Source organism: Anolis carolinensis, chromosome 5, assembly GCF_035594765.1.
Source record: "Anolis carolinensis isolate JA03-04 chromosome 5, rAnoCar3.1.pri, whole genome shotgun sequence".
NCBI classification, from domain to species: Eukaryota; Metazoa; Chordata; class Lepidosauria; order Squamata; family Dactyloidae; genus Anolis; species Anolis carolinensis.
This window is the reverse complement of record NC_085845.1, coordinates 187,167,954-187,183,261: the sequence shown is the minus strand read 5'-3', so window position 1 is coordinate 187,183,261 and position 15,308 is coordinate 187,167,954. Positions and strand designations below refer to the sequence as shown.

Here is a 15,308-nt window from a genome sequence, read left to right as displayed (position 1 = left end):
TGCTAGGTTGGCAGAAGCTGGGGCTAATAGTGAGAGCTCACTCCGCTCCCTGAACTCGAACCATCAACCTTTCAGTCAGCAAGTTCAGTAGCTCAGCGGTTTAATCTGCTGCACCACCGGGGGCTCCATATCATGACATACTTCTTCTAAATGTATTCTCCATGTAAATTTCTTTTAGACAATTTGGTTAACACAGGCTTTGTTCCTAGCTATACCAAGCTGGAACGTCAAGTTGCAAAGAACGTCTGTTGGAATGAATAAAACCTACACTAAGAGTAATGCAAAAACTGGAAAAGTGGTGCCAAATACATACTGGCACCTTTCCTTAGCTTTCAGGGGACTTCAACGCATCACGGAAAGGTTCCCAGCAGAGGGCAGCAAAACACCATTGCAACCTCTGGCTGCCAGAAATAGCAGAGATCTGACACTTCCTCTATATTTCCCAGTTGTCAAACTTCAGGTACACTTTACGCTTTGTCTTGCATTAAGTGAGAAAATAACTCAAAGTAACCATGCAGCAAAAATGGCAATTTACTACAATGAAAGCACATGAGCCCAGTGCTCAGACGTACTGTATGCTACTCATAGCAATTGCAACAGCTTAAAATGGAGATGAACCCTTTGCACTGTAATCCATGCTTAATCAACCCACTTCACCCTCAGACCAAATACTGTTTGGCAGCTTTTTGTTTTTCAGTGGAAAGGACACAGAAGTCAGAGTATACTGGATGCTATCATCGTGCTTTGAATGTGGCTCTTCTTCTGTAGATTGACTCATTACTTTTACATCCTTCCTTTTTTCCAAGGTGCTCAAGTCACGGTACAAGACTTTCTACTTCCCGCTATATCTCTACAACAACCCTGTGAATTTCAATTGCTTGCAATTCTAATTATTGTTCCAGTTTTTTTTTCCAAAAACATACCTTCAAAGGAAAAATATAGAAGTTGGCAATCTTCAATTCAACTATAAGTTTCATAAAATTGAAAGTTAAAAATTAAACATGTTCCCCTCCCTGTTTTATTTTCACTGACATGCAGACCTTTTTCCCCCCAAGAAGGATTTTAAGATGTGATTGTTCACAGGGAGGCTTCTTGTTGGGCTGGTGTGCTTTATTTGTATAACTTCTGTATGCTTTTAAAGGAATTTTATACTGTTTCAATGTAATTATTGTAATTGGTTTTAGAATTGTATTGTCAGGTTTTAACTGATCCTTTTTTCAGCCGCCTTAGGATCTGCTCGAAGAAAGGCGGCACATAAATTAAAATTGTGTATGAGATTGCACAACCCTTTTTGCCGTCATCCCCCCCTTTCCCATTTTACCTGTTCTTTCAACCCTGGGGACCTTCTTGTGGTGGGGAGGGAAGGGTAAAAGCGTGTTTTATTTGCTTCCATTTAAAACCTTGTCTAAAGGGGGCTCTTTCTTACCCTTACAGGATGTTTGTAGTGCAGCAAATTACAAAGAGCAACCTCCTGTTCCTGGTTACAGATGCTGTTTGTGACTGCAGCATCTTCCCGCAAGTTCTTCTGCTTCCTAAAGAAGTCAAATATATCCTTTTGTTTGCAAAGGCTGTGCTGAACTCTATAGCTGTTTGGTTTCCAAGTTCTCAAATGTCAATAGTTTTAGAGACAGAGTTGGCTCTTAGAGGAAATGAAAGTACAGCACATTTTCTAGTGAAAAGCATGACATAGACGTTGTTTTGCAAGTGTTTGCTATTGCTTAATGTTGTTTAAATATGCATAGGTAGTTCTGTTGACCATAACAGTGATTCCAAATTCTATATTGTAGCTTGTTCATTAGGTGGGCCAACCAGAAATTCACAAAAGTCTTGGTGCTAGCCTTTGGAACCAAAGTTCTTTCACTAGGTAAAGATATTGTTTTAAAGATCATACAGTAAAAGGAGGGAGAGTAAGAAATCAGTTGAGATCCTGAATTGAATATGTAGCTTTAATTTTGCAGCTATGATCCATCTCTTGATCTAACCATTCCCAAACCCACCTTAAAAGCCAGTGATACCAACTGAAGTACTTATACAATGCTTGCAAGTGGAGCATTGAAGGAAGAGGAGAAGGACAGAGAGAATGATCATGATATTTATTTTATGCCTGTTTCTTTCTATAAATTGAGGTAGGAAACAACAGATTAAAATTTATTTATTTATTTATATTATTTACATTCTGCTCTTCTCACCCCGAAGGCGACTCAGGGCAGATCACATTGCACATATAAGGCAAACATTTAATGCCATAACATAGAACAGAGACAGATGCAGGCACAGGTGGGCCTCGAACTCATGACCTCTTGGTCAGAGTGATTTGTTGCAGCTGGCTGCTAAACAGCCTGCGCCACAGCCCTGCATCTTTCCACTTCCCCTTCCAGCAAGCTATGGTGCAACAAACAGGTAGAGACCTCTGCAGGGTCCTAGCAAACTACTCCTATGATAATTTGTGATAATTGATGGCATCACCCTTCACTGCTGGAAGCATCATCCTTCAATGCACCCATTCACCAGCACTGAACATCTTTGTTTGGTGTGCTCTCTTGATTTTAAGGTAGGTTTTAGGAGGCATTAATAACAGTGACAATGTTTCCACAATTGTAGATTTGACCTGCAAAATGTCGAACTTACAACATCATAAATTATGCCCAACCTGCCAGTTGTCTTTAATTGACTTTAAATTGTAGTGAGGAAAAGTGCATGAATTAGCAAGTGAGGGTACACAGATCATGCCACTAATAGCACATAGTCACAAGGTTTTAAATAAAGTTATTGTTGTTGTTGAAGAAAAATGACAAGGTGGAGCTGTAAGATTTTGGATCTGTTTCAGATTATAAAGGGCACCTCTGGAAATTGAAACCCATTACACATGTTGGCAAAGTCATTTTGTCCTTTCTCGATTTTCTGTACCAGACATAAAAAAACTGAGAAAAATGGGAGAATAACATTGAAAGCAAGATCTGGCAAGTCAGTTACAATAAAGTTCCATGGGCTTTCAGTGTGTTTGCTCATGGCTTCCTCCAGTTGGGTTATGGCTTATTAAGTGTGACGACTAGTTATGCAAGCTCACACAACCATACAAGATAGCTCCTGTCCAATTAAAGTCTGGTTGACATTAGCAGAACAAGTGAGTTATGACTAACTTAAGTCCCATTGGTTTCAATAAACTTTAAGTACAATTTGTATTCAGTCATGCTTACAGACCTCAGCTGATCTCAGCAATAACCATATACACACCAGATGTGACTTAAGTATTTGAGAAATACCATTCTTCTGGAGGCACTGCCCACCTCTTTGCTCTAGTTTCAGTCCAGATTGCATTTGCTATATATGTTGTGTAATATATACCCTGTGCTCCATGTGAGCAGAGGGCATTTTCATATACCTAGCAGAACACTGAATGCCTTGGGCAATAGTATTACAATTTCCCCTTACAGAATTTAATGAAGGGCTGTTAATGTCTTCTCCATTTTCCATAGTTGCTCTTAACCTTAACAACAATGTACATAATGCCTCCGTAAAATGTGACAGGATGCGCTCCCAGAAACTGAGACGGCGACCAGATAGCTGCCATGCATTTCATCCAGAGGTAGGAAAAGACAGAATAACCTCTTACATTTTACAAAGTACAGTCTGTCCCAATGCAGCTACAATACAAGTACAATCTACTTAAGTAACTTCGTAGTTAATGTATTATCATTCCCTTATAACCTTGCAAGCAACTTTAGGAAACTTTTGGACTAAAGGGTGGGATACAAATCACTTTAATCACTAAGCATTTATTATTATTATTATTATTATTATTATTATTATTATTATTATTATTATTATTATTATTATTATTATTACAATAATAAATAATAGAGACAACTGGGAGGAACATTTTCAGATTTTAGTGGAAAGGAAGAAGGGGAAGTATATAAAGGCCAGTATATATAGGTATAGGTTTTCCCCTGACGTTAAATCCAGTCGTGACCGACTTTGGGGGTTGGTGCTCATCTCCATTTCTAAGCCGAAGAGCCGGCGTTGTCAGTAGACACCTCCAAGGTCATGTGGCCGGCATGACTGCATGGAGCGCCGTTACCTTCCCGCCGGAACGGTACCTATTGATCTACTCACATTTGCATGTTTTCGAACTGCTAGGTTGGCAGGAGCTGGGGCTAACAGCGGGCGCTCATTCCGCTCCCGGGATTTGAACCTGGCACCTTTTGATCCACTAGTTCAGCAGCTCAGCACTTTAACACACTGTGCCACCAGGGCCAGTATAATTACACCTTTTTGTGAAGGGGGCAGTTTGCTTCTTCATAGCTACAACCTCTCTAAGATGAATGTAGCCCATTGACTGGTTAACAGTCTCTTTCATTCAAGGTTATGGAGGTGTTGTATCAGTATCTTATGCCCCAGTAAGAACTGTTCACCCCTCAGAAGGAAATAAAGTGAAGACCTATATAGTAAGGAAGCTTACAGTTGTTTTCCTGTGGATGCTGCCCTTCATGCCATATGCTACAAGCAGCTTAGTGTGAAGGCATACTGGTCCTGATGCTTGGATGCTTTCTGTGGCCAGCTTCCTATCCAGGGTTCAAGCTGTTCAGCTGTCTATTGGAGCAGGTCTTAGGCAAGTCACTGCCCTGAGGCAAAGGAAAGCCTTCCACTTTCTCACTGCAAGTACATTACTACTGCTGTATTATGGTGCTATCTGGCATGGTTATCCTTGTTATGCAAGATTATTCCAGTCTATGATCTTTATTTCCCTGAATCTTTTAGGAAAACGCACAGGACTGCGGAGGGGCAGCAGAGATTTCTGCTTCATTGAACTTATTGCTCCTTCCTCTAGGAGCCACAGCTCTTCTCCTGCGATGACAGCATCCATCATAGCCCAATTCAGAGCCAAAAACTCATAGACCATGGTATTTTAAAGTGAAATCTACTTGGGTATTTATTGTTATTGCACGTATGCTGAGGACAAAATGGCAGTGGCCCATTTACTCTATGAGTTATAGCCCTCTCAAAGTTTGTGTTGCATTTGCTGCTGAGGCAACTACAAGAAGCATGGCACTTTAATCAGGGCATTGTGCCAACTGGATCAAACATTGCAACCTTGCTACATGATCTAGCCCACAGACGACCATCCCTTCCTCAGCAGCATAGAGACATTTACACAGAATCACTGATGATTACCAACTCTTGTCAGAATGGATGAATTTTTATTCTGCCATTTACTTTATAGTCCAGTGGCTTTCCTTGCAACAGAAGAGTCACAGATTTCATACTGCTGTCTGCTATATGTATGCAACTTGTTTGAGCAGCACTATTACCCTGATGAAAGCAGTGGACCAATTTTGCTCCCAAAGTAAATTGTCCAATTTGGCAACCAGCAACGGATTTGCACTGTGGTTATCAAAGAGCTGGAGAACAGTTGCCAAGCCTTAAAGCAGAAGGAAGTTGCTGCAGGTGCTGGTTCTGCAACTATGGAGCCTTGTGATCGGTCGCTATGATTTCAGCTGCTTGCTCTATGACACTCTAAAAGGGATTCTTTCCAGGTCTTTTGAAATACAATGTGCATAGAATGTTTAGAGATACTATTATGGTATATAAAAAAAACCCTCAGTTCAATTTCAGTAGTCATACAACACTGGTTGGGTTCCCTTTCTTTTAAGCTGTTGAAATTTCCATTCTATGGATCACACAATTAACAGCTTTAAATGTGGTTATACTAATCTTATACTAGGGGACTAACAATGGTTTGACATTTGAAACAATCTGAAAATAGATCGGAGGAAAGTCAACATATGTGATCCAGATTTAATCCCAGATTCTCATCTTCTTGGGGCCATTTTATTCTGAAGACTGCATGGATGGGCATGTACGGCACTTTTCTTCCTGTAGGATCTGTTAGAGAGTAACAAACTGTCAAAATGCCAAGAGGGGAGGGGGAGGAGATGAACAAATCCAGAAATACCCAAACCACTTCAGGGTTTGAAAAACTGGTGATTTGGAATGCTCCATGGAGAAGGGCAATTCTGCTAACTTTATGTGAACTGAAACTTCTGAAGGCTTCTGGAAGAGGGTCATTTTTTTTGCCAGAATAAATGTTCTTCGCAATCTGGAGAGGCTGTGTTTTGCCCTTCTACTGTAAAGTCTTTTCAAGGAGGGGATTGCAAACACCCAAAGGCCTAAATCGTGTTGTTAGTCCTAACCAGAGGAGACTCATTCAATCAGTGCGATTGACCGCTATATTAACTTACCATTCAACAGTTTATTGATTGGGTCTATTCTAGTTGGAATGAACAGGATGCCACCTAGAGTGACGTAACAGTAACATACGATATTTCTCTCAACGTTTGAAAGCCATTCTGCCTTATGAGAGGATGTGAGGGAAATCTTAATCAGATTTTCATTTTATCTGCTTCTCAGGAGTCTTAGTGCCAGTGCTGGGTCACTGACCAAAAGTTAGGACAGCCAAACAGCAGATACTCTTATAATAAAAATCTCAAAAGTTGTTCATCCTCTGAATAAGAAGAGACTATTTCCTAGAAAGTAATAACTGAATGGCTTGCTTAAACTTGCTGACGGCATGAGAATCTCAATCCCCAAAAGACTGCACAGGAAATTGTTGGGCTTTGGGAGGGAGGTTGTAAAAATTGTCACATGGCTTTTTAAAAAAATATATAGCATTTTCACTATAACTTTCGTGTCTTATTTCATGGATGGTGTAACATATGTCTCAAGACTTTACCTTTAGCCAAGGATGGAACAACACTGATGTTTATATCACAAATTATTTCTACCTAGATGTAGTTGGACATGATTCACACTATGGCTTACATAATAGAACTCTTTATAGGTTCAAGTCATATGCTGCAACATCCCTGTTACTTATGTACTAATCTACCCATCTCCATAACATTGACAAATATATCAACCCCCATCCTAGAAAAAGACACCAAGCCTTCATTGCATTTCTTCTTTTTATTAGAAGTTAATAATACAACAAGGAATGAGATCCCATTGCCTGGAGACCCCAATCTTCAGAGTCCAAGATGTGCTTTGTTGCCTCCAACAGTAAGCAATTTTTAAAAAACAAAATACTGAACAAGGCCACTAGTTAATGGGGGGAGCTGAAAATCTCAACTATATTATGCTGAAAACCTGCACACACAGAAACAGAAAGCAAGCCAACCTCCAGCTGCTGAGAATAAGGCAGTCAGGTGCCAACCTGGGAAGAAGTCTCAGCAAGCACCCAGAAAAGTGCACAGCTAAGCATTTTTTAAAAATAGGGACACAAAATGTCCTAAACAGAAACCAATGAGGATTAAGAACAGCAAGTGGGGTGTTGTGTTTTTGTACATGTTATGTGCTGTCAGACCAGGCTATAAAACCCCTTTTATGGGAGTGAACATGAGAAGATCCAGAATAAGGAGATGCAGCTTTTGCTGGTACATACAAAGGTACCTCCCCCTCACACGCACACACGTGAAAAGTGCTTTTCAGACAGGCAGGTTTGGATCTGGATCTGATATGTATTCAACTAACATTATGGAAGCCATCCTTCTACCAATTGGCTACATAAGCCCTTTGAGAGGTATAGTCATCACTGCACTCCATTTTACTGAAGAGTTTTAATTAACACTGTTTCTGGTTTTTGTTTTTTGTTGGTTTTTTTTGTGTTTTTTTTTTGGTTTGGGGAGAAAAAGCCCCAACATATTTGAGTACCATTCTGGTCCATGCATTCAACATTGTGATCCTACCCAGAACACACACGTACACACGCACGCACACTTGGAAGTTGCCTACAAGCACCAATTAAGCACCTCTTGTAGGTCTAAGAGACTTCAAAAAATCTATTTTGAGGGAGTAAAGTTAGAAGCCTCCATTCCAGATGGGACTGAAAGATTTTTGTTGTGATGATCCTAAGTAGTTTTAAAATGTGACCAATTCTACCATCTTATAAATGGGAAAAATACTTCTCACTTGCCTGACTGAGTATTGCTTAGTAAATAATTCTTTTCAGATGTGCTTCTGACTTTAGTGAAGCTTTCAGAGAAAAACTGGGAGGAACCAACAAATTTCATTTAGGCTTTGTGTAGTATTTTAACAAAGAGAAAATCTTTTGCATCCAAGAACACTTCTGTGGGCTTTTAATTTTACTTTTGTTAAAAAGAAGTGCACAGGGCCGTCCTATATACCAAAAGGGAGAGGAGGAATGACAGTGTTACACTGGGGCCAAATGGAGTTAAGTGGATTTAATATGGGCAACCTTAGTGCTATTGTAATTCAGCAGCACCTACAATAATTCAAAACAGGTTAACAGCCAACCAGTCCTCTTCCTTCAAGCACAAATCTTTCTGGTGTATTCCTCTCGGCCCTTTGAGACTATTTCTCACATGTTCACTTAGAAGGAAGGTGTCTGACACTTGGATAGAGAACAGCAGGCCCTGGTGAAACACCAACAACACCCTACCATGAGGTCAGCATATATACCACACTGAATCTCAAAGCAGCAAAGGACTGCTGAAAGAAAGATTACCTAAAAACCTTCCACAAAAAAGCAAAGGTCTCAAAAAATCTGCCTGGAAAGGGAATGAGCTCAGATGCCCAATGCCTCCTCTGCCTTTGCCATCAGAACACACAGAGGCCCCAAAAGCAGCCTAATTAAATGGTTAAGCTTCCATTTGCTCCCAACCCTGTGTGTAAACAAAACCTATTGGGGTAAGCTGTTTTATATATACACCAGCACTAGAACCTACGGATCCTGATGCTGACCCTACAGGGGTTTCACCTGGCCTTCTTGCACTTAAAAAGTCAGTGCAAAATTGAAACAGTGTGTGGCAATTGCATGTTGTAATCTATACAAAACCCTCTCCTCTCCCCACCCCCAATTTTTAAAACATTTATATAAACTTTTCAATTAAACAGAAAGTTAGAAATCTTATATACATTTTGTCTCCCAAAAGATTATCTAAAAATCAACTTACCTGAACAAGATACAAGTCTTAAGCTAGATTTTTTAAAGGAAAAAAATCACTAAGCCACCTCCCCATTACAACCTCTTTTGTTTTCTACAAATAAATATGGCATTGAATGGAAGCTGCTGAAGAAAGGACTTTCTGTAGCTTAGGCTGTAGATCCAAAGAATAAGTTAAGCATTTAAGAATTTCCAGATTTTCAGAATCAATTCACTCCAATGCTTGAGGTATGAATTTTTCTTCCATTTTATAGTTCAAATCCCCACAAAAGCTACCACACCACTCCAGGAAAGGCATTGCCTCACTGCTCCCACAATTTTCTTTTGGTTATGATGCTTGACATAGGACCAGTTCTACAGCATCTCATCTTCTGAGCAGCCTCCCCCAACGGTGAAACGGAACTCCTGAAGGTTGGAAACACCATGGAAGTGCACAAAAGCACCAGCCACTACAAACACATGGAAGAGCTGATGGGAATGGAACTATAGGAAAGGAAAGCAGAAAAGTGGATCACTGGAGAGAACAAGCATCTCCTACTTTTTTAAAAAAAAACATCTCAGGATAATGGTGCTTTAGACTAGTAGCAGCAGTGACAGTATAGTACTGGCCTGCAAAAAAAAAGAAAAAAAAGAAAAACAAGATACCAGCTTGATTTCTAAACAGCAATGCAGATTCCCCATGCAAGCGTCAAGAGCGCCATTAAAACCCTCCCAGCCTAGGTCAAGTTGGCATAACTGTCTGGAGAACAGGAAAAGTGCATACAGCTTCATCAGTTCTGTATCAGAATAGTGTTGTTTTTGCAGTTGTACACCGTTCCTCCACAGGCCAGATATGCCAAGACAGTAACTGAGCAAATGTTTTTCACTGCTGCAAAGCATATCACGAAAAGACTGCCACATTTTGTTAGGGGTCAGTGTTAGCAGCTACACAACCAGGCTCCACTTTTGACTTAAACTGAGCAGTTGGGAGACATTTTCAGAGCTGTAGTATTATTTCTGTTGCCTGTCACAGACCTACAGCTGTTTTGATCCATCACTGCACAGGGACAGTAAAGGGTGGCTTGAGTGCCTTTTTGTGTTGTGTACCTGGCACCTATCAGCCATACTTACCCAGATGTCACACTTCCCCGGGAAGAATCTCTCCGGGATGCGAGCAGCATACAGTGCAGCGCCAGTGATATAGAGGCAGGCCATGAGTGCCAGCCAACCTATCTGTCCCATTGTGGCAGCCTTGAGGAGCCCTTCTGTGATGACAAAATGCAGGGTGGGAATGACCCCACTAAGGCCCAGAGCCAGAAACACACCTAGAAGATAATAAAGGAAGTTGGACAGATTCAGCCATGGAGACAAGAAAACCAGGGGAAGAAATAAGGACACTCTGCCAATACTAAGGACCCCAAAGCAAAATAATGAGGGCTTTTGGTTTCATTTGTTTGTTTACCTGACCACATTTACTAGTCAAAATTAAAATTATGATCAGCTGAAGAGGTGCCTTGATCAAACGGATAGTAGGCGTCAGATCAGAAAAGATATTCTCCCTTCCACCACAAGCAAAAGGCACTGAATCCTTAAAGAAATTGGCCTAACAGTGTTCAGCCATGATTTGCTACTACCACTACAATGTGCCCCCTCTTCTTCTCCTCCTCTTCCAGCACAGCTAAGAAGAGAACAACTTGAGCAAAGTGCAATTTAAATTTTCATTAAATCTGACACATTATAGTCATCATGTGTGTTTGTTTAAAACCAATTAGAACCAGTTTATAAGCCAACTTTAATTCTTGAGTTATGAAGCTAGTGTTTTTAACTAAAGTTTATTTTAAAGCCACGAAACAACAAACCAGATTCGGCAGGAAGGGAAACTAATAATCATATCAACGGAGGAGAAAATGGGCACAGAGGGCAAGCTCAATGTTGAATGCACATACTGATAAATTAAGTTTAATCTATGCATGTACTAGTAAGCCATGGTTTAATATTATGCAGGAACACAGTCTATGCATCATACAGCACATATATAACTACCTAAACACAAAGTATTTTTTCTCCCCAAAAATAATTTTATTTACATGAGTGTAATAACCCAGAGCAGCAAAAATTAGACATTAACCAACTATGATTTCTTTAAACAGACACCTCTCTTTTTTTTCAAGGTGAGGCAAAATTGTATGCATGCACTGCAAAAAAAAACCCCCAAAAAAAACCACGCAGCACATTACTGGCCTTTAATTATCCCAAGTTTACTATACCACTTAAGTTCATAAATACACTGAATACAAGCCAGGAAACAAAGAATTATTGTCAGTAACCCATAAGAGGCCTTTACATCCTACTCTCAAAGAAAGAGAGTAACTGTAGTCATTCATGGAAACAAACTTTGAAGGCACTTGTCTGTTTCACTCCAGCATCTGAACTGAGAAATCACAATAGATATTAAAATGCTGAATATTTGTGCAATTCTCCCAGTATAATTTGCCTACTACACACCTTTTCATTAGGTAATTTGCAGCATTGTAATTTAGAGCTTCCTGAAACATCCCAAACCACTAGCAGGATTCACATTTTCCCACATGAATTTAGCAGGAGGTATTATGTTCCTCCATAATCTTTTATATTGGATAAGTGAGACTCTACTGTATATACATTCTCATGGTTTTTTTGGTTGTCTTTAAGATGCCACTAAACTTCGTCACAAAATGACAGACACAGCTACCTCTTTTGAATCTAAAATCATTCACATTGAATCAATAATTTACTAATGTCAAAAATTCTGCTATACCAGGGTTGGGCAACTGTTAGGATTTGGGAAACTCATGCAAAAAGTAAAAAAATATTTTTGACTCCAATGCCTACGTCAATTCCTGTTGGAAAACAGTATCTCTTCAGGCCTTAAAACTGCCCTGGGTCAGCCAAAAACAGGGCAAAATTGCCCCCGTGACCCACAAGCATTAGTTGAAAAACTGGATTTTAAAGATAACAACATCTGGCAACGTCTAGCATTTTAATCCAAACCAACTGATTAAACTTTCAAACAAAACCACTTCCTGTATATGCAGCTGTGGTAAACCATGTCAAAACTATGAATCTTACCTGCTCGAAATCCTCGGTACTGAGGTGTAGCAAATCTGTCCCACTGGGAAACTATAATGGCTGCGATGCCCAGAACACAGATCACAATCAAGTAGATAAAATAGGGCTGAGGGTTGCAGTAGAATGAGTAGTACAGCCATGGGACAAAGCTGCCCATAATGAGGAGAGCAATACCAGAATAGTCTAGCCTAAGACAGAAGGAAACAAAAATGAATCTGGAAGCTCCCGCTTTTCACCATTCTTATCTAACAATCTGTCTACCTGCCCACTTCTACAGCATGGAATGGTCTCTGTGAATGAATGAATCAAGATTACTACAGTAGGAAGGCTGATTATATTAACACGGTATAACCCCTGTATCCACAGGGATACATGCCCAAGCTTATTGTGTAAATAAGAAACCGTGTGTAATAGCAAAACCTATTAAAACAAATTACTTCTGCCAGAAGTGACCGTAGAATCACCCTGGAGGACCATAGAACCACCCTGGAGGACTAGAACATTCCTGGAGAGGTGCTCCAGTGTGACTTTATAGTAAACATCTGGCAAAAGCACACCACAGAACTGCCTAGAGAACATAGGAAATTTGTAGAGAGGACATTTTTTTGTCAGATGCAGGTAGGTGAAACTATGAATACCAGTCTCGCAGCTACAGGGGTCATGTTGTATTCATTTTCCACCTTGGTGCCAAGCAACTGAACATTTTGAAAATTGCATTTTCCTGAGGTTTTCCAATATCTGGCATATACTAATCGAGCTGCCACTATCATGTAAAACAAAATTTTTCCAAATTTCCTTTCTAGTTCTTCATTGGGCATGTTCAAAAGGTACCTCCCTTAGAAGAATGGGAAAAATACATTACAGATTTGCTGATAAGTGATAAAATTACTGTACTCTTAAGAACCTTTAGAGGACTTTAATGGATGGCAACCAACGATTCAATATATCAATGTAAAATTCATTTACAAATGTACACAGGGGAACCTGTAAGACTGTAGACAAGGAGGAAACTGATATTAATTTGGAGTCTATGGTACCTTTATACGAACTATTTAAATAGAAGACTGTGACTCCTTAAAGAAAATATATTATCTGAGAAATCATTAAGGAAGACTAATAACTGGAAAGTATTGCACTGTATGCAACAAACACTCACAAATGTATGTCTATTTGAATGAATAAAAAAGAAAATTGCATTTTCCAAAGTGCCTCACATATACTCAATCAGCAACCTTTACAAGAACCCCCTTCAACAATCGGGCATGATGGATACCTTTGGGAAGCTGTTTACCTTCTAAGCTCCAACCCTCAATCATAAGTTCCTGAGATTTCAATTGCAGATCTTCAGATTCAAAACTCACACTGAGAGTCTATGACACTTACTTGGAGAAGACCCTTGAGACACCTTCTGAATGGCAGTAAACTGTGTGAAACAGCCAAGAGAAGGAGAGGCAGAGGATGGCTCCCAAGAAGAACACTCCAACCACCACTTTCTCTTGCAAAGGTGCTACGAAAGTCATGTTTGGCCGGAACATGTAGAAGATTCCCAGACAGAGAAAGAAAACACAACCTGGGCAAAGAAAACAAGGTTACAAGAGCAATCCCACCGTAAAAGGGCAAAGAGGACTCAAGATAAGCAATACACAAGAATAATCATATTCTAGAGAAAACTGTTACATTTGTCTCTAACCTACTAACAACAGCAAAATTATTAATAGCAAAAAATTGGAAAGAAAGGAAATTCAATTAGAAGAATGGTACAGAGAAATTTGGAATATAGATATTAATGACAAGTTGACTTGCGATATAAACGTTAAAAAGCGAATATCAAAACAAACAGATTTTTGGGAAATGTATTGAGGATACAAGCCAGCAACAGAAGCAATGAAAATTTGGACTTGTGAAAAAAGATGAAGTGGTTGCGCAAAATGAGGGCAAGGAGGAATAATAATAATAATAATAATAATAATAATAATAATATAGAAATAAAACATGTATAAGTAGATAAAAGAGGTGTAGTATGGATATATGTAGTATAAGCTTAACTCGAGAAAGTTAAAAACAAGATAAGAAGTATACTTAAGCTTTGTTTGATTTTTTTACTGTTGATTTGTATAAAATAGGGTATACTCTTTTGACTAAGATATAGTAAAAAGAGGAAAGGATGTATACTTATACATTTTGATTGATAAATCTATAAATATTTTTTAAAAGAAAGCACATAAACATTTACATATGCAAAAGCTATACATAAATCCATAGCATAAAATGAAAATATGTGTGTGTGTATGTATGTGTGTGTGTATGTATGTATGTATGGATGGATGTATATTTGTAAGCTCCTACATAACTTGATGGATCTGGACTGAATTTGGTACGCATACCCTTCATTATCCAAACTGAAATACTGACCGGGTTTAAACTATAAACACCCATCTCTTCGGGGCCAGGGCCCCAATCACGAAAATTCGGTCAGGCAGGAACCTCTTCCAAATCTCCCAAGAGGAAGGTTTCTCACAGGCTCTTGATGATCCCCAGACATCTCAAATCTTGCATGTCCCCAAAATCCCCTCCAAATGTTCCTACCAGCCATTATGAGGTAAGAAGTTTACTCTGTGAGTCTACTGCTCGGCCCAACCGGAACAGAGGAAGAGCAGGTGCAATGCCAGCCCCATTCACAGATGAAGGAGTGGCCTTTTTCCTTTCCTTTCCTTCTCTTCCCTTTCCTTCCCTCCCCACCTTCTGTATCACCACTGATAAAGCAATGGTCCTGTAAGACAATTGCTTGTGGTGTCTATGTTATTCCCACAGACAATTATATATGGTGCACATTCCAAAAGTTTTTAAGAATAATGAAAAATTATAGACTCATCTCTCTGATTGAACTAACCCTAAAATCAAAAAACTAGCAATTAGTATTTCTAATAAATATAATTCGAAAATTCATCCCCAGGCAACACTGGGTATATATGCTAGATAGTCATAAAAGATAAGAACACTTTTAGCATTTATATGAAGTTTGATACCTAGTAGGTGTGTCCAGATGTTGCCAGTCTCTGTATGTATTCTGAATATGCTTTTGAAGCAAGCCCGGAAAGAGGGCATGGGTGGTCGGTGCCCATGCAACAGGTAGTCATTGTCCTTTAGCCAATCAGGCAAGACATCAAAGGGAATAACACGCCATCGGCCCTCCCATACCTAAAAAGGAACAATGATGAGATGTGTTAAATCTTCCTTCTCCACCACAGCAAGAACACAG

General features: G+C 39.5%; 2 protein-coding genes across 8 annotated transcripts in view; one reads left to right on the top strand and one right to left on the bottom strand.

The window, feature by feature from the left end:
• cacna2d4 (calcium voltage-gated channel auxiliary subunit alpha2delta 4) overlaps nt 1-7,697 on the top strand; it is a 228,961-nt gene extending 221,264 nt beyond the window's left edge. For 2 of the 4 annotated variants that reach the window (XR_010006905.1, XR_010006902.1), the window contains 3 exons: nt 1,435-2,551; nt 3,477-3,586; nt 4,762-7,697. Coding sequence is in view for 1 of the 4 variants with exons in the window: in XM_008110464.3 (XP_008108671.1) it covers nt 1,435-1,547; nt 3,504-3,586; nt 4,762-4,857 (292 nt within the window). In the remaining 3 variants the exon portion in view is untranslated. The remainder of the gene's footprint in view (nt 1-1,434; nt 2,552-3,476; nt 3,587-4,761) is intronic. The other 2 variants (XM_008110464.3, XR_010006904.1) reach the window with 2 other exon arrangements.
• The window catches only part of adipor2 (adiponectin receptor 2), a 33,758-nt gene continuing 25,401 nt past the window's right edge, over nt 6,952-15,308 (bottom strand). For all 4 annotated transcript variants that reach the window (XM_008110465.3, XM_062983112.1, XM_062983113.1 and 1 more), the window contains exons 4-8: nt 15,076-15,247; nt 13,433-13,619; nt 12,050-12,237; nt 10,073-10,266; nt 6,952-9,445 (exon numbers count right to left, since the gene is read on the bottom strand). In XM_008110465.3, the coding sequence (XP_008108672.2) occupies nt 9,317-9,445; nt 10,073-10,266; nt 12,050-12,237; nt 13,433-13,619; nt 15,076-15,247 (870 nt within the window). In that variant the 3' untranslated portion in view covers nt 6,952-9,316. The remainder of the gene's footprint in view (nt 9,446-10,072; nt 10,267-12,049; nt 12,238-13,432; nt 13,620-15,075; nt 15,248-15,308) is intronic.